The sequence below is a fragment of the Lacerta agilis genome, chromosome 5 (assembly GCF_009819535.1).
Source record: "Lacerta agilis isolate rLacAgi1 chromosome 5, rLacAgi1.pri, whole genome shotgun sequence".
Lineage (NCBI taxonomy): Eukaryota > Metazoa > Chordata > Lepidosauria > Squamata > Lacertidae > Lacerta > Lacerta agilis.
The window spans coordinates 51702442-51718681 of record NC_046316.1 but is presented as its reverse complement, the minus strand read 5'-3'; the positions used below and the strand labels follow the sequence as shown (position 1 = coordinate 51718681).

At 42.8% G+C, this 16240-nt stretch overlaps 1 protein-coding gene across 1 annotated transcript; it reads left to right on the top strand.

Moving 5' to 3' along the window:
• The first annotated feature begins 553 nt into the window (after positions 1-553).
• Positions 554-10168, top strand: GSTO1 (glutathione S-transferase omega 1). The gene is made up of 6 exons (XM_033149726.1): positions 554-679; positions 3305-3413; positions 4168-4390; positions 5658-5759; positions 6532-6638; positions 9705-10168. Exons 1-6 carry the CDS (start codon positions 562-564, stop codon positions 9856-9858), a joined length of 813 nt encoding a protein of 270 aa, XP_033005617.1. The 5' UTR covers positions 554-561; the 3' UTR covers positions 9859-10168.
• The last annotated feature ends 6072 nt before the right edge of the window (positions 10169-16240 follow it).

Genomic DNA, 16240 nt, shown 5'->3' with positions numbered 1-16240 from the left:
GTGGGCTATGAATGCATAAATGAATAAAAAATATTGATTTCAGTTTAAGTGGAGGTAGGACTTTAGCTGAAGCGCCTTTAGGCTGGAAACCTAAAGCCCCACTGCTATCTATATCCACTCAGCATTATGTCTAGGGCCGGATTTACGTTTGATGAGGCCCTAAGCTACTGAAGGTGATGGGGCCCTTTATATGTCCAGCTGTCCTTTGTCAACAGTAAATTGTCGCTGTTTTTTTGTGTTGAATATATGCTATATGGTAATTTATGGACCTAATAGGTATCTAAAGCCATTTGCCACTGCTGCTGTATGTAGGTTTTATTTTATTTGTTTTTTTATCTTATATTTTGGAAATGTACATCCAGTTTTCTTCCCCTTTAATTTTTTTTTTGGGGGGGGGGCCAAGAGAGTGGGGCCCTAAGTTATAGCTTGTTTAGCTTATACGTAAATCCAGCAATGGTATGTCCAGGCGCTTTCAACTGGCCAAGTTCTGATAAGGCTTCTATAACTGAATCGTCGCATAATAACGAAGGGGGCGGAGTCGATCGATCTTGGGATCAAGGGATGTGGGCGGAGACAGTCGGCAGACTCCGGGGAGGTTGCCTTTCTTCGGTGTCCAACACTTGCCTGCTGACCACACCACGGAGAATGTCTGGGGAATTCGCTAGGAGCTTAGGAAAAGGTGAGGGGGTTTGCTTCTTTCCCACAGCATTGCATGCTCTCTGCTTGCCTGTGCCTGTCCTTGGGTGGCTCGGGCCGCCTCTTTTTCTTGTGGCAACCCTCCGACGCCCAGCAAATACTAAGTTTAGTGATTTTCCTCCATATTACGGCAAGGGAAGGAAGGGGTGAAATTTCCCCCTTCTCTGAGCCCGCTCGTTACCACCCCACCCGCTGATGCGTTTTAAAAATAAGAATAATAATGCAAAGCTGCGTTTATTTAACGGCACGTGATTTGCTGCGGCGCATTTGTTCAGAGGCACGTATACGAAGAGAGGGCGGGGGGGATTTCCTGGGACTATTTTTGAAATTATAACGTTTCAAAATGGACTCTTTCCTTGAAATTCTGTGTAAAGCAAATCTCCGAAGCAGCTCGCAACGAACTTCACTAAAAGCGACGTGCATTTTAAAAAATAAACGCTCCTCAAAACAGTTTGCTTGGCGGCGTGTCACTCCTCTAGTTTCCTCATTTAATTGAAAAAAACGCACAACGGCCGTGAGCTCTCTCTCTCCACGTCTGATGTGAAAACACACGCGTGTTGCTGTTTGTGCACAGTACTACATGTGAAAAATAGGATTGGCGTTGATTACTTTAATTTGCCTCAGGTCACCTCCTCCACCTGCACTCTGGACAAGTTGCACTGATAATTGTATTGGTAACATGACTGTTTAATTTGCACACCTTTTAAAGGTCTGTTCAGATGTTGCTGTAGCTGCCTAAACCTCTTGCCTAGCCGCTGCTGGTAGTGAGCTAATTGAGGGTGCAGTGTAATGTCAGAAGTGGGTTTTGTAATAAGTAGCTACTTTCCCAGTTGGCAAATTCTCCAGATGCATATTCTGCTAGACCCAGAAGAGGCTGTTGTGATCTTCCATGCTGTGTTCCTACACCAGACCCCAGTTCATTCATGGGACACTTTTCAATTGGCACTGAAGGCAAGATGCTGATTAAATTGGTGAGGGCAGTGTTGTGCCACACACAATTTCTCTTCACAAACCCATGGATCTTTATGGGGTGGCAACAGCTTGTTTTTGCAAAAAATACCAGTACAACTGCAGAACAACTTGAACATTGTAGGAGTCCTGTTGCTCCTATAAAGAAAGAGCACTCTGTTAAAATTGTGAGATGGGGTTGTAAGAGCTCATGAAACCTCCACATTTTATGGAGATCTTCTGCTAATGAATAAATTGCTACAGGCATAACTTTTTTTGCGAAGATGCGATGTCCACACAACTCTGTTCTCTCTAGGCTTGCATACAGTTCCTTCTGTTTGGTTTAACTACTATGATGTAAGAGAGTGCATACGCCTAGAAATGTTATGGCCTGAAGAAGAAAAGTCACCCCTCCCTGAATTTCCTGTGGACCTTCTATGATGACTCTACTGTTCTCCTGCTTTTTCTCAGGGGCCCTCCAGGCGGGTTTAAGGTTTCTTTTCTTTTTTGGCAGGTATATGACATTGATACAATAATATTGCATTAGTGGTGGATTTTTGCTGGGCTGTCCACACATCATTCTACTTTATTAATTGTTCTCTGGTGCTTCCCCAAAGTGACTGCATTATTATCATCTGGTACGGCACTCTTGTGCTATGGCGCAACAAAAGCAGCACCCTCGTCTCCTATAACGTGATAATTTAAAGGATTTCACTATGGGGCATGCACTGATTTAAAATAAATACATGTCCATCTGAAACTTTGATAGATGCAAACATATTGAAAATGGGATGGCATATAACTGCCCTGATGCCACCATGGCTACAGATCATCCTGAGTGAGCTATAGTCTCTTTCCTCTAGGTCTAGCCCAAGTCTATGAAGTAAGTCCTTGGTTTGGGGAAAAGCATAAACTTAAGTTTCCCATACAACCTTACTTCCTGGCTTGTGACTTTGTGTCTGCCTACATGCCCAAGTCCAGCAAGGAAGTTATGTGTGTGTTCCTTTGCTGCATACACAGAGAGAGATGGATGTGTTGAGACATGTTGGTACGTTCATTTTGTCTCTTCCTGGCCCTGTAGTCATGCATGAATAGCGGTGAATGGGCCCCATAAGTCCATAGCAGGTGGGGAAATGAGTACTGCAACGCTAAGCTTATGCTGCCAAATCTTTTGTTGTTGTTTTTTACAGCATATTCCTGCACATGTTTATTCAGTGATAAATCCCATTGAGATCAATGGAGCTTACTCTCAGATAAGTGGATATAGGACTGCAGGCTTAAGCTCCAAAAAGTGCAAAACAATTAAAATGTACAAGCTGCTTACTTTGCAGCAATTCAGCTGAGTGCTGTGGAATTATTCTCAGATCGGTAGTTTGGCATCCTCACACTCCTGTCACCATTTACTTTCCTCTGCTAATTCATCCGAATTATGATGTGAATCACCAGTGTGAAACAAGCCGTTGGAATGACTGCAGGGTTATGAAAATGGAGCATATCAAATACCAGAGGAATTTATTTTTTTGAAGCCTCCCCTTTTCTCTCTCTGCTTCTTTGTTCTCTCTGCCCTAAGTCATGGCCTGCTTATGGGTTCTGTTCAGAAAAAGCTATAATTTTGCTAGTTCTGACCAGAATGACCTGTGTAAGTCTCTTTGTATTCCAGGAAGTTCTGCTCCAGGGCCTGTGCCGGAGGGAGTGATCCGTCTCTACAGTATGCGCTACTGCCCTTTTGCACAGAGAACAAAGCTAGTCCTCAAAGCCAAAGGAATCAAGTAAGATCAATCAGTCATTTTATTTGTATGCCGCCTTTCCAAAAACTAAAAAACATAACAAAAGTAGTTTTAAACAATAAACGAAACATCAAAAAGTACACAACCAAATAGAACAATTTCCACATAAATTATAAGATCAAAAATAAAGCATTAAGAGAAATTAAGAGCAACGGCCACACCCAACAACTCCCCCAAACAATACCCCAGCCCCCAGATCAAATGAACCTTCTCTCTAATTTCACTTAGACCTAATTTTATTGTATTGTCTGTTTTTAACCACCTTTGGGGTTGAAAACTGGCAGACGTTCACTGCATATCAAGCTTTATGGGAGTTGCCTTCTAATTGACACAGGGTGTGTTTCTACACACCCATGCACTCCACCCAGAAAGTATGCGCCACAGCATGAGGCAGTGGAATGTGAGGATTCCCATTTTGAACCTGTGATGTTTGTGAGTCCAACAAGAGGAGGAGGTGGAGCTGCCGAAAGAACCCTTTGATGAGTGCTAGAATGGAGTCCATGGTCTGGATCAAGCCTAGAGGCCAGTGGTTCCCCATTCATCATCTAGACCCCTTTGCCTTTTAGTTCCTAATGGTTAGAGGGCTGGATCTAGAGTTCCGTAGCCATGTAGCCTGTATGAAACAGAACTTTAGAACCTTAGGTAATTTCAATAACATAGCAGAAGTTGACTCTTAACTGTAACAGGCAAGTTGGCAAAATAACCTTGCTATGTTTTTCCATGCCATACGTTTTAGTCATGAAATTGTCAATATCAACTTGAAAAACAAGCCAGACTGGTTTTTTGAGAAAAGCCCATTTGGATTGGTACCTGTGCTAGAGACCAGCAAGGGCCAGTTGATCTACGAGTCTCCAATCACTTGTGAGTATTTGGATGAAGCGTATCCAGAGAAGAAGCTGTATCCTGCAGATCCTTATGAGAAAGCTTATCAGAAGATGCTCTTGGAACAGTTCTCCAAGGTGTGTACAGAGGAGTAACGGGAAACTCATTTCAGTGTGTGGCATGAAAATACCACTGATAAGGCATTGTTATGATTAAAGGCAATCTGCTAGGCCACACCGCCGCCCTATTTTGAACATATGCCTGAAAGAAAAAAGTGAGATCTGCAAAGAACACATTTGTGGAAGAAAGACAGTGGTTTTAAAGTTACTGGACAATGTGACCTGATGCTGGGTGTTACTAGGAACTGGTTGCTACAAAGAGTTTTAGTGTGTTGACATATACCACTTATGGCATCCTGCAGAGATCCTGGTGCAAGATGACAGGACCAGGCTGATATAACTGAGAAAGTGGGATTTTGTAGACTAGGGACAACATGAGGAAACTGGTAAATGTGGAACATACAGACATGCCTATATGTTGTTTCGACATAGGACTAAAGTATAGAAGCAAAGCGGAACTGTTAATGTACTGTACTGTGTAGCTTTGCTTTTCCTTTGAGCTTACTTGGAATTCTACATTAAACCAGGGTTAGTCTGGATGCTGAGTGGAAGGGGTGTGTGTTGGTATCTGGTACGATCTTCTGGGTTGTTCTACCTTCTCCTGCATTGAGAGATGCTTTTGTGGGTTTATCATCCTTGGTTTGTGTTTCCTCCTCTCCACCTTAAACCATTCACTTCTATGACAACAAAATTCATTAGGATTTTTTTTATAAGGCGTTTGAGGAACACATCTAAGCTCCTGTAGCATCACACAATGGAAAGTTGCCCTGTGTTAACTAAAATGAACACGTTTCTCTGTCTGTAGTATACAATTAACTGTGTGAAAGAGAAAGGTGTGAATCTCAACAGGTAACCAAATAGTTTAGAGGACGAAAACAACTCTTTTAGGCATTTTTATAGCAGGGGTGGCGAGCTTGTGGCCCTCTTATTGGACTCTTAACACCCATCACACTGGCTGGAGCTGATGGGAGTTGGAATCCAGTGACATCCGGAGGCCCACAGGTTCCTCATTCCTGCTTCATACTAATGGAAAGATGGTGTGGGTGGATGTTCTACCAAGGTGAAAGGACTCCTCCACAGTTGGCCAGCGGAAGCCATGCTGGGCTGCAACTTATGGTACGCCCTCTTAATTGACAGGGCTTTATGAGGACGAGCTGTCTACCGCTGTAACTTTAACTCATGGTAGAATTACCTCTCGTTCTTAGCATGCATTTATGTTCCTTGAATTAAAATGCTTAGCACCTTTCTGCACCTTGGTAACATGGCAATCTCTGCTTTTGCTTAGCTAACTCCTCTGTGTCACAAGTATTTGCTGGCCGTCAGGAGTGGAGACGATGCCTCGGCGGTGAAGAATGAGCTCCGAGAAAGGCTTCTCAAACTTGAAGAGGTGAGAGTTGGGGGTGGGGGGCATTGCTCCAAGGAATTAACTTGATTGTGAGGGAGAGAGGTTCCCTGTTTCCATTCCACACACAAGGTCTCTTCGGTTTTCCAACTAAATTCAAGCATTATGTCCTTGGGCAACTCTTCTACTCTGTTACTAGGCTGAAGAGATCTGTTGAATCTGTGTTAGGGAACATATTGCTCTGTTCTCTGTATCTTATTTCCATAGCTGTACTTCATGCAATGAAAGTCTAATATTTTGATCCGCCACATCCCACACAAGGGCTCATTGAAACTTGTGACTCTTCCACATAATTTAGTTTTGGGATTACTCTGAGCAGACTCTAGTGCTGCCCACTAGAGGGAGCCATTTTCATATCTTTATTGATGGATTTGTTTCTGTCTGAGGAGGGATTTTCAAACAAAAAACCAAGAGTGTTTCCAGACAGAGAGCTCCTAGTGCTTTCCAGTGTTTGCAGTTTTGCATTCTGCTGAATCTGGAATTGCAGCCAAGAAGTTCTTAAAATCCAGCTGCACAACCCACTTTGGTCTGTGATCTATTGTGCAGTCCACTCAGGACCATTACAGGTTAAAATCACCACACAGGTCTGCAACATAGGGCTAGAAGTTCTGAAACTACTGAGCTCTGTGTAACAAGGTGCTGTCTGCTATATATGCAGCGACTTTACCCTTCCTCACTCTGGATTTCAGTTTCTGCAAGTTCTCTTGGTATACTGTACTTTTTCTGTAGGAATGTCATGTGTTTCTTTCCCTTTTAGATTCTAGTAAACCGCAAGACTAAGTATTTCGGTGGGAACACTGTTTCCATGATTGACTATCTGATCTGGCCTTGGTTTGAGCGTATGGAGCCCTACCAGTTATATGAGTAAGCCCTTTGAATCTTTTGTACATCTCACATTTGAGTACCATTCTCCAGCTACCTTCCTTCCCTTGTCCGTTCACCAATGGGCACCATTGATAGGGGACAGCTACTGCCATTTGTCCTGCTTCATCTGTAATCTGCAAGGCAATGGGGTGTCTGGAGGAAGTGAAGTGGGTGCAGGAAAGGAGGAGAATCATTTCACTTGAAAATGCACATTTGACTCACTTGAATGTGTATGTTTCTGGAGTGATCCCTTCTAATCTATACTAGTATTTACTGGCAGATTCGGTTCTGTTCAATTTCAATTCGATCAAGACAATGGGTTTCTTTTCTCACTACAGATAATGGCCACACTTGGATGATCATTCCTCTGATTAATAAATCCAAGGTATGAACAGCCCTTTTGGCTGTATGCACAGCCCCTTTGTTCTTCCCCATGCAAGCAAAGTCTTCTGTTAACCACAGCTTCCCAGTTCAGGGAGGAAAAAAAAACTTTAAGAGCTTCAGAACAAGTTTGGATACTAAATGTACTTCAAACCATGGTTTTGAAACTTACCTTGTTCTAATCTTGTTAACTGTGGTTAACTGTAGTTAATGGAAAATTACCTGGTTATGTTTGCTGTTGCTGCAAAGGGAAGAGTGAAGAAGCTAAATGCTTGGTCAAAAGGCTTGCTTATCTCTTGCCTTGTTAAGCTGAGATGTGATATATTTGGATCCCATGAGTAATAATACCTGCATGTTTTACGAGGCTGGTGAAGCTTCTACCACAATCTGTCAGGCTCTAGTGGCACCTTAAATGAGTTTTTGTTGTTGCTTTAACTGATGCAGCCACTCCTTTTAAAAAAAAAAAAAAAAAAAAAACATTTTTTAATGTAACGTAACAGTTTAGGTCAGTGGTGGCGAACCTATGGTACGGGTGCCAGAGTGGGCACGCAGAGTCCTCTGTTGGCACGTGCCATCACGCCAGCAGTGCTGTTGTTTGGGGTTTTCAAATTGGGCAGCAGCTTCCCCCCATGCCTCCTTGTGAGTAAACTGCTCCCACCCGGCCGGCAGCAGCTTAGAGGCAGTTTATCTCCCCAAAGCAGCTATATTCCTGCCTCCCCGCCCCCCGCCATTGGTGGGATTTTTTTTACAGCCAGCAGGCTGTAGTTCATGTGATTGGTGGCTTTGTCAAGGGTTTTCGTTGATTGGTTGCTGCCTGCGATTCTTGAGACTATGTGTTGTGTGTGAGTGTTCTTCTCCCCCCAAAAAAACAACTGTGATCCAAGCCCCCCCCAAAAGCTCTGCTAGTCTTGGCAACCCCCCCCAAAAAAACTCTGGGCAATGCCCCCCCCAGCTCTATGTGTTGTTTCTGCTCCGCGTTTATAATGCATGTGAGTGTTTTTCTCCCCACCAAAAAAACTACTGTGATCCAATCCCCCCAAAAAACTCTGGCAATGTCCCCCCAAACTCTGTGTTGTTTCTGCTCCGCGTGCCATAGGAAGCATTTATAAGGCGTGTAAAAAATTTTCTCCCCCCCCCAAAAAACAACTGTGTTCCAAGCCCCCCCTCAACAACCCAGGGCAGCCCCCCACTCATTTTATTACGGTATATTAATTATTATCCCATATTAAATTGCCGTGTTGGCACTTTGCGATAAATTAGTAGGTTTTGGGTTGCAGTTTGGGTACTCGGTCTCCAAAAGGTTCGCCACCACTGGTTTAGGTAGTGCACAAGGAACTTGTGATTACTGTGGGAGGATTAAAATTCTCATTAGAAACATTGCCGAGGATAAATGTTATCAAACTATGCCGCAAGGTGTCCAGAGGGTAATTAGGGGAGGATCAGACTCCTCTGATGATTTGCCTTTTCTCTGCTCTCCTAGAAGAGTCCAGGGTCAGGCTCGGTGCTCTGGGATTTCTGAGAAATTCTCTTTGTATTATACTTGTACAGTAAATCAGATAGTAGGAGTTCAGGTTTTACTTTATTTTCTTTGGCATAATGTCAGGTTTAGATCTGACTTCAAAGCCATCTCAGGTGTAGGCAGTGTATAGGATCATCATCCTGTGAAAGACATTTGCGTACTTTTCCTTTTAAAAAATGGAACGATGAGTTGACATGGGGCAGGATAGGAACATAGGGAGCTGACTTATACTGAGTCAGGCAATTGGTCCATCTTAGTATTTCCTACACTTACTGGCAGTGGCGCTCAAATGATTTCAGACAGGGGTCTGTCCCAGCCCTACCAGGAGGTGCCAGGAGCATCATGCACTACCGCAGAGCTATGGCCCTTATACTGTTAAGCTTGTGGAGCTACCTTCAGGTAGCAGGCTTTCTCCATTTCTAGGTTGTGGACAGCTGCACTATACATTCCATACCAGTTTGGCTCTGTAGCACACAGCTAGGAAGGAGATGAGGGTGTTGTTTTTTACTGAGCCACTCCAGAGAAGAAGACTATGAATAGCTTCTAGCTGTGCTGGCCAAATGGAACTTCCAGGTGGTGGGAGTAAACAGGGGACCACTCCTTCATACCCTGCTTGTGAGTATCCAGAACCCTCTGGCTGGCAAATGGAAGTAGAAACTTAATGTAGCATGGCTCTTGGTCCAGCAGTATAGTTCTTGCCATGGAAAGTGTGTTATTTCAGACTGCATTGCCTGTGGGCTGATCTCTCGGCCAAACAGCCTGGAAAAACCCCTCTAATTCAAACTGTTGGAATTGGCAAGTGCTGAAATGACACACCTGGTCTCCAAAACTAGAGCAGTGTAGCAGTGCCCCCTATCTATTTTGAAGCATCTCGTCATCACTAAGGAAGCCAAGCATAATGGATGTCAAAAACCTCTCTTCTTCCAACAGAGCTAAATGCAGACAGCTTAGTAGTTTGGAACCTGCCTTATACGGAAGTAGACCAACGATGCATTGAGCTTAATATTGTATTCTACACTGGCAGCAGCTTTCTAGAGTTTCAGAAGTATGCCAGGGGTTGAATTTGGGACTTTCTGTATTCAAAATATGTGCTGTACCGGAGACCTTTTGCAGACAAACCACCAGAGATGTAGGCTTCACAGTGACTTTTTTCATTTTCTCTGCAGCTGTTTGGACCGCACACCAGAGTTAAAACACTGGGTTGAAGCCATGAGGCTGGATCCGGCTGTCAAGGCTACAATAACCGACCCTCAGACGTACAAAGGCTTCCTGGAGCTCTATCTGAAGAACAGCCATGAGGCCTGTGACTACGGGCTCTGAAAGTTAGTGGAGGGAAGCCTTTTCAATAGTTGGAAAAGGAAGATGGAGCTACTTCCATCACATGCAGAGCTGGTACCTGTGCTGCACTGTCCACTATTGGTTTGGTTTCTGTGTTTGATGTACAGTAAGGATATGGCTGTGCTGAAGTGACAGGCCACCTGTAAAAAAATAAGGCTTTCTTTTCCAAAAGGATGATGTTCAGAATTTGCCTAACTTTGTTTGCCCACCAAAGTTATAACGTCTTTTTTCCTCAGGTAGGCATCTGTATTGGCTCTGCCACCGTTCTGAAATAAACACACTTTTTAAAATACAGGTGTTCCCTGTTAATTTTCCTTGCAGGAAAGGTTACGTCGCTGGAGATATAATGCTGTGCATGCTAGGCTGAGCTTTGCTGTGCCTTTGAAAAGTTCAGGATACACCCTAGGAAGCAAACTATGTTGCTGTTGTTTTTATTTTAATTGTGGAAACAAAAAATTGATCATATAAAAAAATCCATACATTTCCCCCATACATAGGAAGCTGCTTATACAATCAGACCACTGGTCCATCAAGCTCAGAAATCTACAGATTGGCAATGATGGGTCTAGATGGGTCTTTCCCAGCCCTACCTGGAGATGTCAGGGATTGAACATGGGTCCTTTGGCATGCAAGAGATGTACTCTGCCACTGAGCTACAGCCGATCCTCTTTACTATTCAAGTAACTTGGCATAAGTATAGAATTTGGGCAAGCTGGCAACCTAATGCAAAGCAGTACTTGTACTTGCTAACTTAAATAGATGAGGGGTCTTGTATGAACAGCTTTACAACATGTAGGGATATTATTCAACAATAGTTATGTATTACTGCCTTTCCATCTAGCAGAGGTACAGCTCTTGGCTATTTTTCAGCTGTTCGACATCTGAAAATTTTATGTCCACACTCTGCCCCAGTTACCTGCAATTTTTCATTTGCGTGTAGAACCAGCCCACCTGGGCTTGAATCCCATTACTGGTTGAACAGAACTGCCAGTCATGTTAACAGAGCTTACCCTCTCTCTGCTCCTCCCCCATGACCCAATCTGCTCTGAGGATTCTCCTGACCCTCTAGAGAAGATTTAGGAGCTGTATATTGCAGCTTGGTTCCATTGGCTGGTTCTAGGTGCAAGTAGCCAACCAAAAAAGTGTAACAACGCACATTTCTCAAGGCTGTTAGGGCAACAGCAGCGGGTGCTACATCAGAAAAGGATATTACCCCAGAAGTCATGTCTTCATGGACAAATACCACATGTGGGCAGCTGCTGTTGTCTCCTTAGAAGTTTTTGGCAGTTCCACAGTAAACAGTAAATAATAGGAACAAGAGGCATCATTACCAGTTAGCGTCCTTTACAAGAGGCAAGGAATGGCAATGGTAGAAGATGAAATAAATGATTTTTTGAATGACTGTGTGTTGTGTGGACTCTGTTTAAATTGGAATCGGCATGAAACATGCCCAATTGCAGATTTACTTACTGAACAACGCACGCTCTCTTATTCTTGGGAAGATAGCGAGCTGTAGCCGAAAGGATGCAAAGCAAGAAAATGAGTAATTTCCCCTTTTTCTTTTTCTTTGGTTACACAACGCCTTTGCCACTGGTGGATTTCCATTAATAATACATAAAGCATAAATCTTATTCAGGTCACCTTGAGGATGAATGCATACATTACAGGCACACAATGGAGGCTGCTTGCTTTTTCTATTTCTTTTTTAATGATGGAATGGAAATATCACTTAACTCTTCCTGAGGCACCCCCAAGCACCATTCTGTCAGGTTGACAGCTGCCATTTGAAATGACTTTAAACTAGTCTTTGCAAGTGGCAGCTGTCCTGTGTATTCAGCCTCAAAATCCAGTGCAGGCCGTACTGCATTCCTGCAAAGAGTCTCCCATTTCTGCCATGAGTTCCTCCTTCAACGGCAACCTAGGTGTGTTCCAGAACATTCACAAGACTGGACATCTAGAAAGAAGCACAGCCTATTAACTGGCCTGAGTAGCATACTGCTATATACTGCTTTATCAGAAAAGACTGACCACTTTCCATGAGGCTTACCAAGCAAGTGTGCACTCAGTCGAAATCTTCGTATTAACCTTCCCCAAAATGTTTTTCTGCTCATGCAGAGGGTTTAGGAAGGTATAGTATGTACTTCAAATTGTTTTAACCAGTCTGGTTTGCTTGCTGAGTAAGACATTTTTCGTATCTTGCATTTTGCAAACTAAATGTAAATGTCAAGGGTGTTTTTAAAGTCTTACTAAAGCATTGGATGAAAATGAAGACAGGAGTGTCTGGCGTTCTCTGGTCCATGGGGTCACGAAGAGTTGGACACGACTAAACCAGTGTTTTTCAACCACTGTTCCGTGGCACACTAGTGTGCCGCGAGATGTTGCCTGGTGTGCCGTGGGAAAATTACTTTATATATGGTCAATATAGGCACAGAGTTAATTTTTTTAACATTTTCTAATGGTGGTGTGCCTCGTGATTTTTTTTCATGAAACAAGTGTGCCTTTGCCCAAAAAAGGTTGAAAAACACTGGACTAAACAACAACCGTAATTAAACCCCTCATAAGTGCTTGATAACGACAGATAAGGATAGCAACTCTTGTGGAAGTACCCCTTGAAAACGCACAACTCCAAAAAGTGTCATACTATAAACATTCAGATTTTGTGTTTCCTCAGAGAGCTTTGTTTCAAGACCAGCAAAACTGGAAATATTGCTGACTGAGAAAGAAGAGAGAATTTTTTCCACTTCAACCATGTAATTACTTAAAATAAAATAACTGAAGTCGCAATGGGTTGTTTAATAGGCCTATTAACTGGAGCCACTATTTTACAAGGAGTCAATTATATAGCACGTTGACAAGAATGGAAGAAACATTAAAAATTTAAAAGTGCAGAAGCTGCCTAGAAAAAGAACACTACAAGGAGGAAGGTATTGCAGTGAGGTGTCTGACACCTTTTTATGGCTTCCCTGGACTTGTCATTTTTCAAAACCCATTTTCCAGACCTTAAAAAAAGGTAGAGAGGTTTTAACTGTTTCTTCCATCTTCCCCTTAAGGTTTTTACATTATATAAATTGTTTTCTTCAGTTATGGATTTATGTCCTTATAGTGTGGGCCAAAAGGAGCACATTACACTTGGTTTGATATTTCAGCACTTCTTTCTACTGGAGACTGGACTTGCTCAGATTTCACTGTCCCTAAAGTCGGTCAGATAACAAATAAGCATTTGCAGAGTCAGTGAAATAACCAGTGGGCTGATTTAAAAAGAAGTGTGTGGGCATTGTTCCACTCACAATACAATGACACAGCAAAGAAACCCCACCCATAACTGGCCTCCTCTTCCGCTACACAAGTATGAATTTAACAATTTAATGGCACAAGGGGAAAAACTGTTCCTGTGCCCGGCCGTTTTTGTGTATAAAGTCCTATAGTGTTGTCCAGATGGAAGTAAATCAAACAGATGATGACCAGGATGCAAAGGATCTGCGACAATTCCCTCTGCTCTCTTCCTAACTCGGGTAGCATAGAGTATCTCTACTGAAGGCAAGCTAGCACCAATTACCCATTCTGCAATTCTTACTGCTCGTTGGAGCCTTTTCTTGTCCACCTTGGAGGCTGTGCCGTACCAAGCAGTAATAGAATTACAGAGAACAGTTTCAATGATGCCTCTGTAAAATTGGATCAACACTTCCTGGGGCAATTTAAATTTCCTTAGTTGACGCAGGAAATAAACCTCTGGTGGACCTTTTTAATAATACTATTGATGTTGCCTGACCAATTGAAGTTTTGAGAAATTATAGAGCCCAGGAACTTAAAGGGAAGGGCGGGGTATAAATAAAAATTTATTATCATTATCATCATCATTATTATTATTATTAAAGGACTCTACTACTACAACCATGTTGCCAAGGATGGAAAGTGGCGGCAGGACAGAAGAGTGCCTTCTAAAATCAATTACCATTTCCACTGTCTTTTGGGAATTTAGCACCAAATTATTTTTGGTGCACTACGAAACAAGATGGTCTACTTCCTGCCTATACAGATTCATCATCCTCCCGGATAAGCCCAGTAACTGTTGTGTCATCGGCAGATTTCAAGATCTTAACCATCGATCAGTTGAAGTGCAGTCATTTGTGTATAGAGAGAAAAGCAGTGGGGAAAGCACACCCCCTGGGGGCACCTGTTTTGATGGTATTGTTGCTCGATATAATTTCCCCCAACCTCACCTGCTGCCTCCTGTCTGTTAAAAAGCTGTATATCCATTGGCAAACAGGGGCAGGTACATTAAGATGAAGTAATGTAGAAAACAATTTAGATGGAACAATAGTATTAAAAGCTGAGCTAAAGTCCACAAACAAAACTTGCACATAGGCCCGCAGGGAATCCAGATGTTGCAGGATGTAGTGCAATGCCATGTTGACCGTGTCATCTACTGACCTATTAGCTTGATAAGCAAATTGCAAAGGATCCAGCAAGGGATCAGTAACATCTTTCAAGTAGGCCAGCACTAGTCTCTCAAAGACTTTCATTACCACAGATGTTAAAGCAACCGGTCTATAATCGTTCATCACACTGATGGAAGGTTTCTTAGGTACCGGAATGATGATAGAATGTTTAAAGCATGAAGGGACTCTACACAACTCCAAAGAATGATTAAATATCTGTGTGAGGATCGGAGCCAATTGTGCCACACACACACTACATGCATATACTGGTGCTGTATGCACCTATGGTTTCTTCCACCCAGAGACCCGGTTGCAAAGGCATTGCTGGTCCATTAACAAAGCACAAATGGTATGTTGTTGTTTTCTGGGAGTGGGGCAGGGGCACAATTTGATCCCTATATTCTCCCTCCTAATAACTGCTTAAATAGAGATTTGTAGTGGCAGGAACCACGTTCTCTGTGTGTCATTTGAGTGGTCCTACACTGCTGCATGGGCATGCAGGTAATGTACAGGAGAGCAGTGCTTTATTATGTAAGATGAAAATTCTGCCTATAATCACGTTTGGTTCTTTTATGAACCTATGTGGTGGTCGTACTTCTGTTTATCCAGCAATCAAATTCCTAGTTCAGGAGCCCATTCCTAAAACAACAACAACAACCCCCCCACTGCAATACAAACTGTTGGCATTTAACTATTGCTATTAGAACACAGTGTGTTCCGTCTAAGAAGTAGCAGCATAGCAATGCAGTCTGGGCACTAGAGAATAGTAGCAGCAGCAGCAGCAGCAGCAGCAGCAGTAGTAAAGTCTTACTTCCTAAGTGATAACTGCCATTTTCAAAGCCATTTTCCAGAAGAAGAAAAAACCCTGGCACATGTTCAGAATCACAGCAGATACAAATGCGAGGTGGGAAGCAGCAAAGGAAGAGCCTTCTGGATCTGGCCAATGGCTCATCTAATCCAGCACCCTGTTCTCTCAGTGGCCAATTGGATGCCAGTGGAAAACCCACAAGCAGGACCCAAGGCCAAGAGCACTCTCCCCTCCTGTGGATCCCTGGTATTCAAAAGCATTGCTGTCTCCAAATGTGGAGCCAGAGCCCAGCCACTATAGCTAGTAGCACCTTTGCCTTTCAAAAGGATCCTTTTAAAAAACCCACACCTCAATTTTTGTCCTTCCTTTCCCTCACATTACATCAAATATATGGACACCAATCCAGGATGTCATCTTTGTAGAACAACCCGAATTTCAGGAAATCTTAAAAACATATGGTCATTCTTTCATTTTGTTGAGAAAAGCAGTTTATTGCTGTGGTCTGTCTGTGACACTTAACATGTAAAAATAAACCAGAGTGTGTGCAATGCATCATAAACTCAGATCCCTGGCACCAAGATAATGATCTGTTTAGGCCAGTGGTTAATCCAACAGTTCTGGAAAATATTCTTGCCAGTTAGGTCTGGTGCTACTGGGTGGAGAGAAATATGAAAAAAGGTATTTTAGTGGTGTGTCAGGTCTTAAAAGTAGCTGGAAATGTAGAAAAGGCATGCTCAAATACCCTGCATGATGCTTGCATAATTGGATGGCTTTTTGTAAGTATTCCCATTGGTTCATAGATATGAATATATTTCACTGGAGGTGGACAGAAATTCTAGATCCTGTCCAGGGGCTCAGGGTGTGAAAGTATGTAGAGGCTATCTAGATAGTTGCAAGAAGCTCTACTGAACTGGTATTTCTGCAACCTATTTTTGCATTTGCTTAACAGTTTAGGACAAAATAAAGTAATTCCCTTCACAGTGGATGTTTGATCATTTGTGAAGTACATGGCCGAACATCTATCACCAATTTTCAAACTATGTTTTCTTTCCTACAAGGACTCCTTTTGCAGAGCTGTCACTATCTCCATCTTCACATAAACAAACCACACAGACTC

Coding starts and splice junctions, on each gene's coding strand:
- GSTO1 (XM_033149726.1), top strand. CDS start 562: ATGTGGGCGGAGACAGTCGGCAGACTCCGGGGAGGTTGCCTTTCTTCG. Junction 3,414..4,167: donor CTCAAAGCCAAAGGAATCAA/GTAAGATCAATC, acceptor CATACGTTTTAG/TCATGAAATTGTCAATATCA. Junction 5,760..6,531: donor GGCTTCTCAAACTTGAAGAG/GTGAGAGTTGGG, acceptor TTTCCCTTTTAG/ATTCTAGTAAACCGCAAGAC.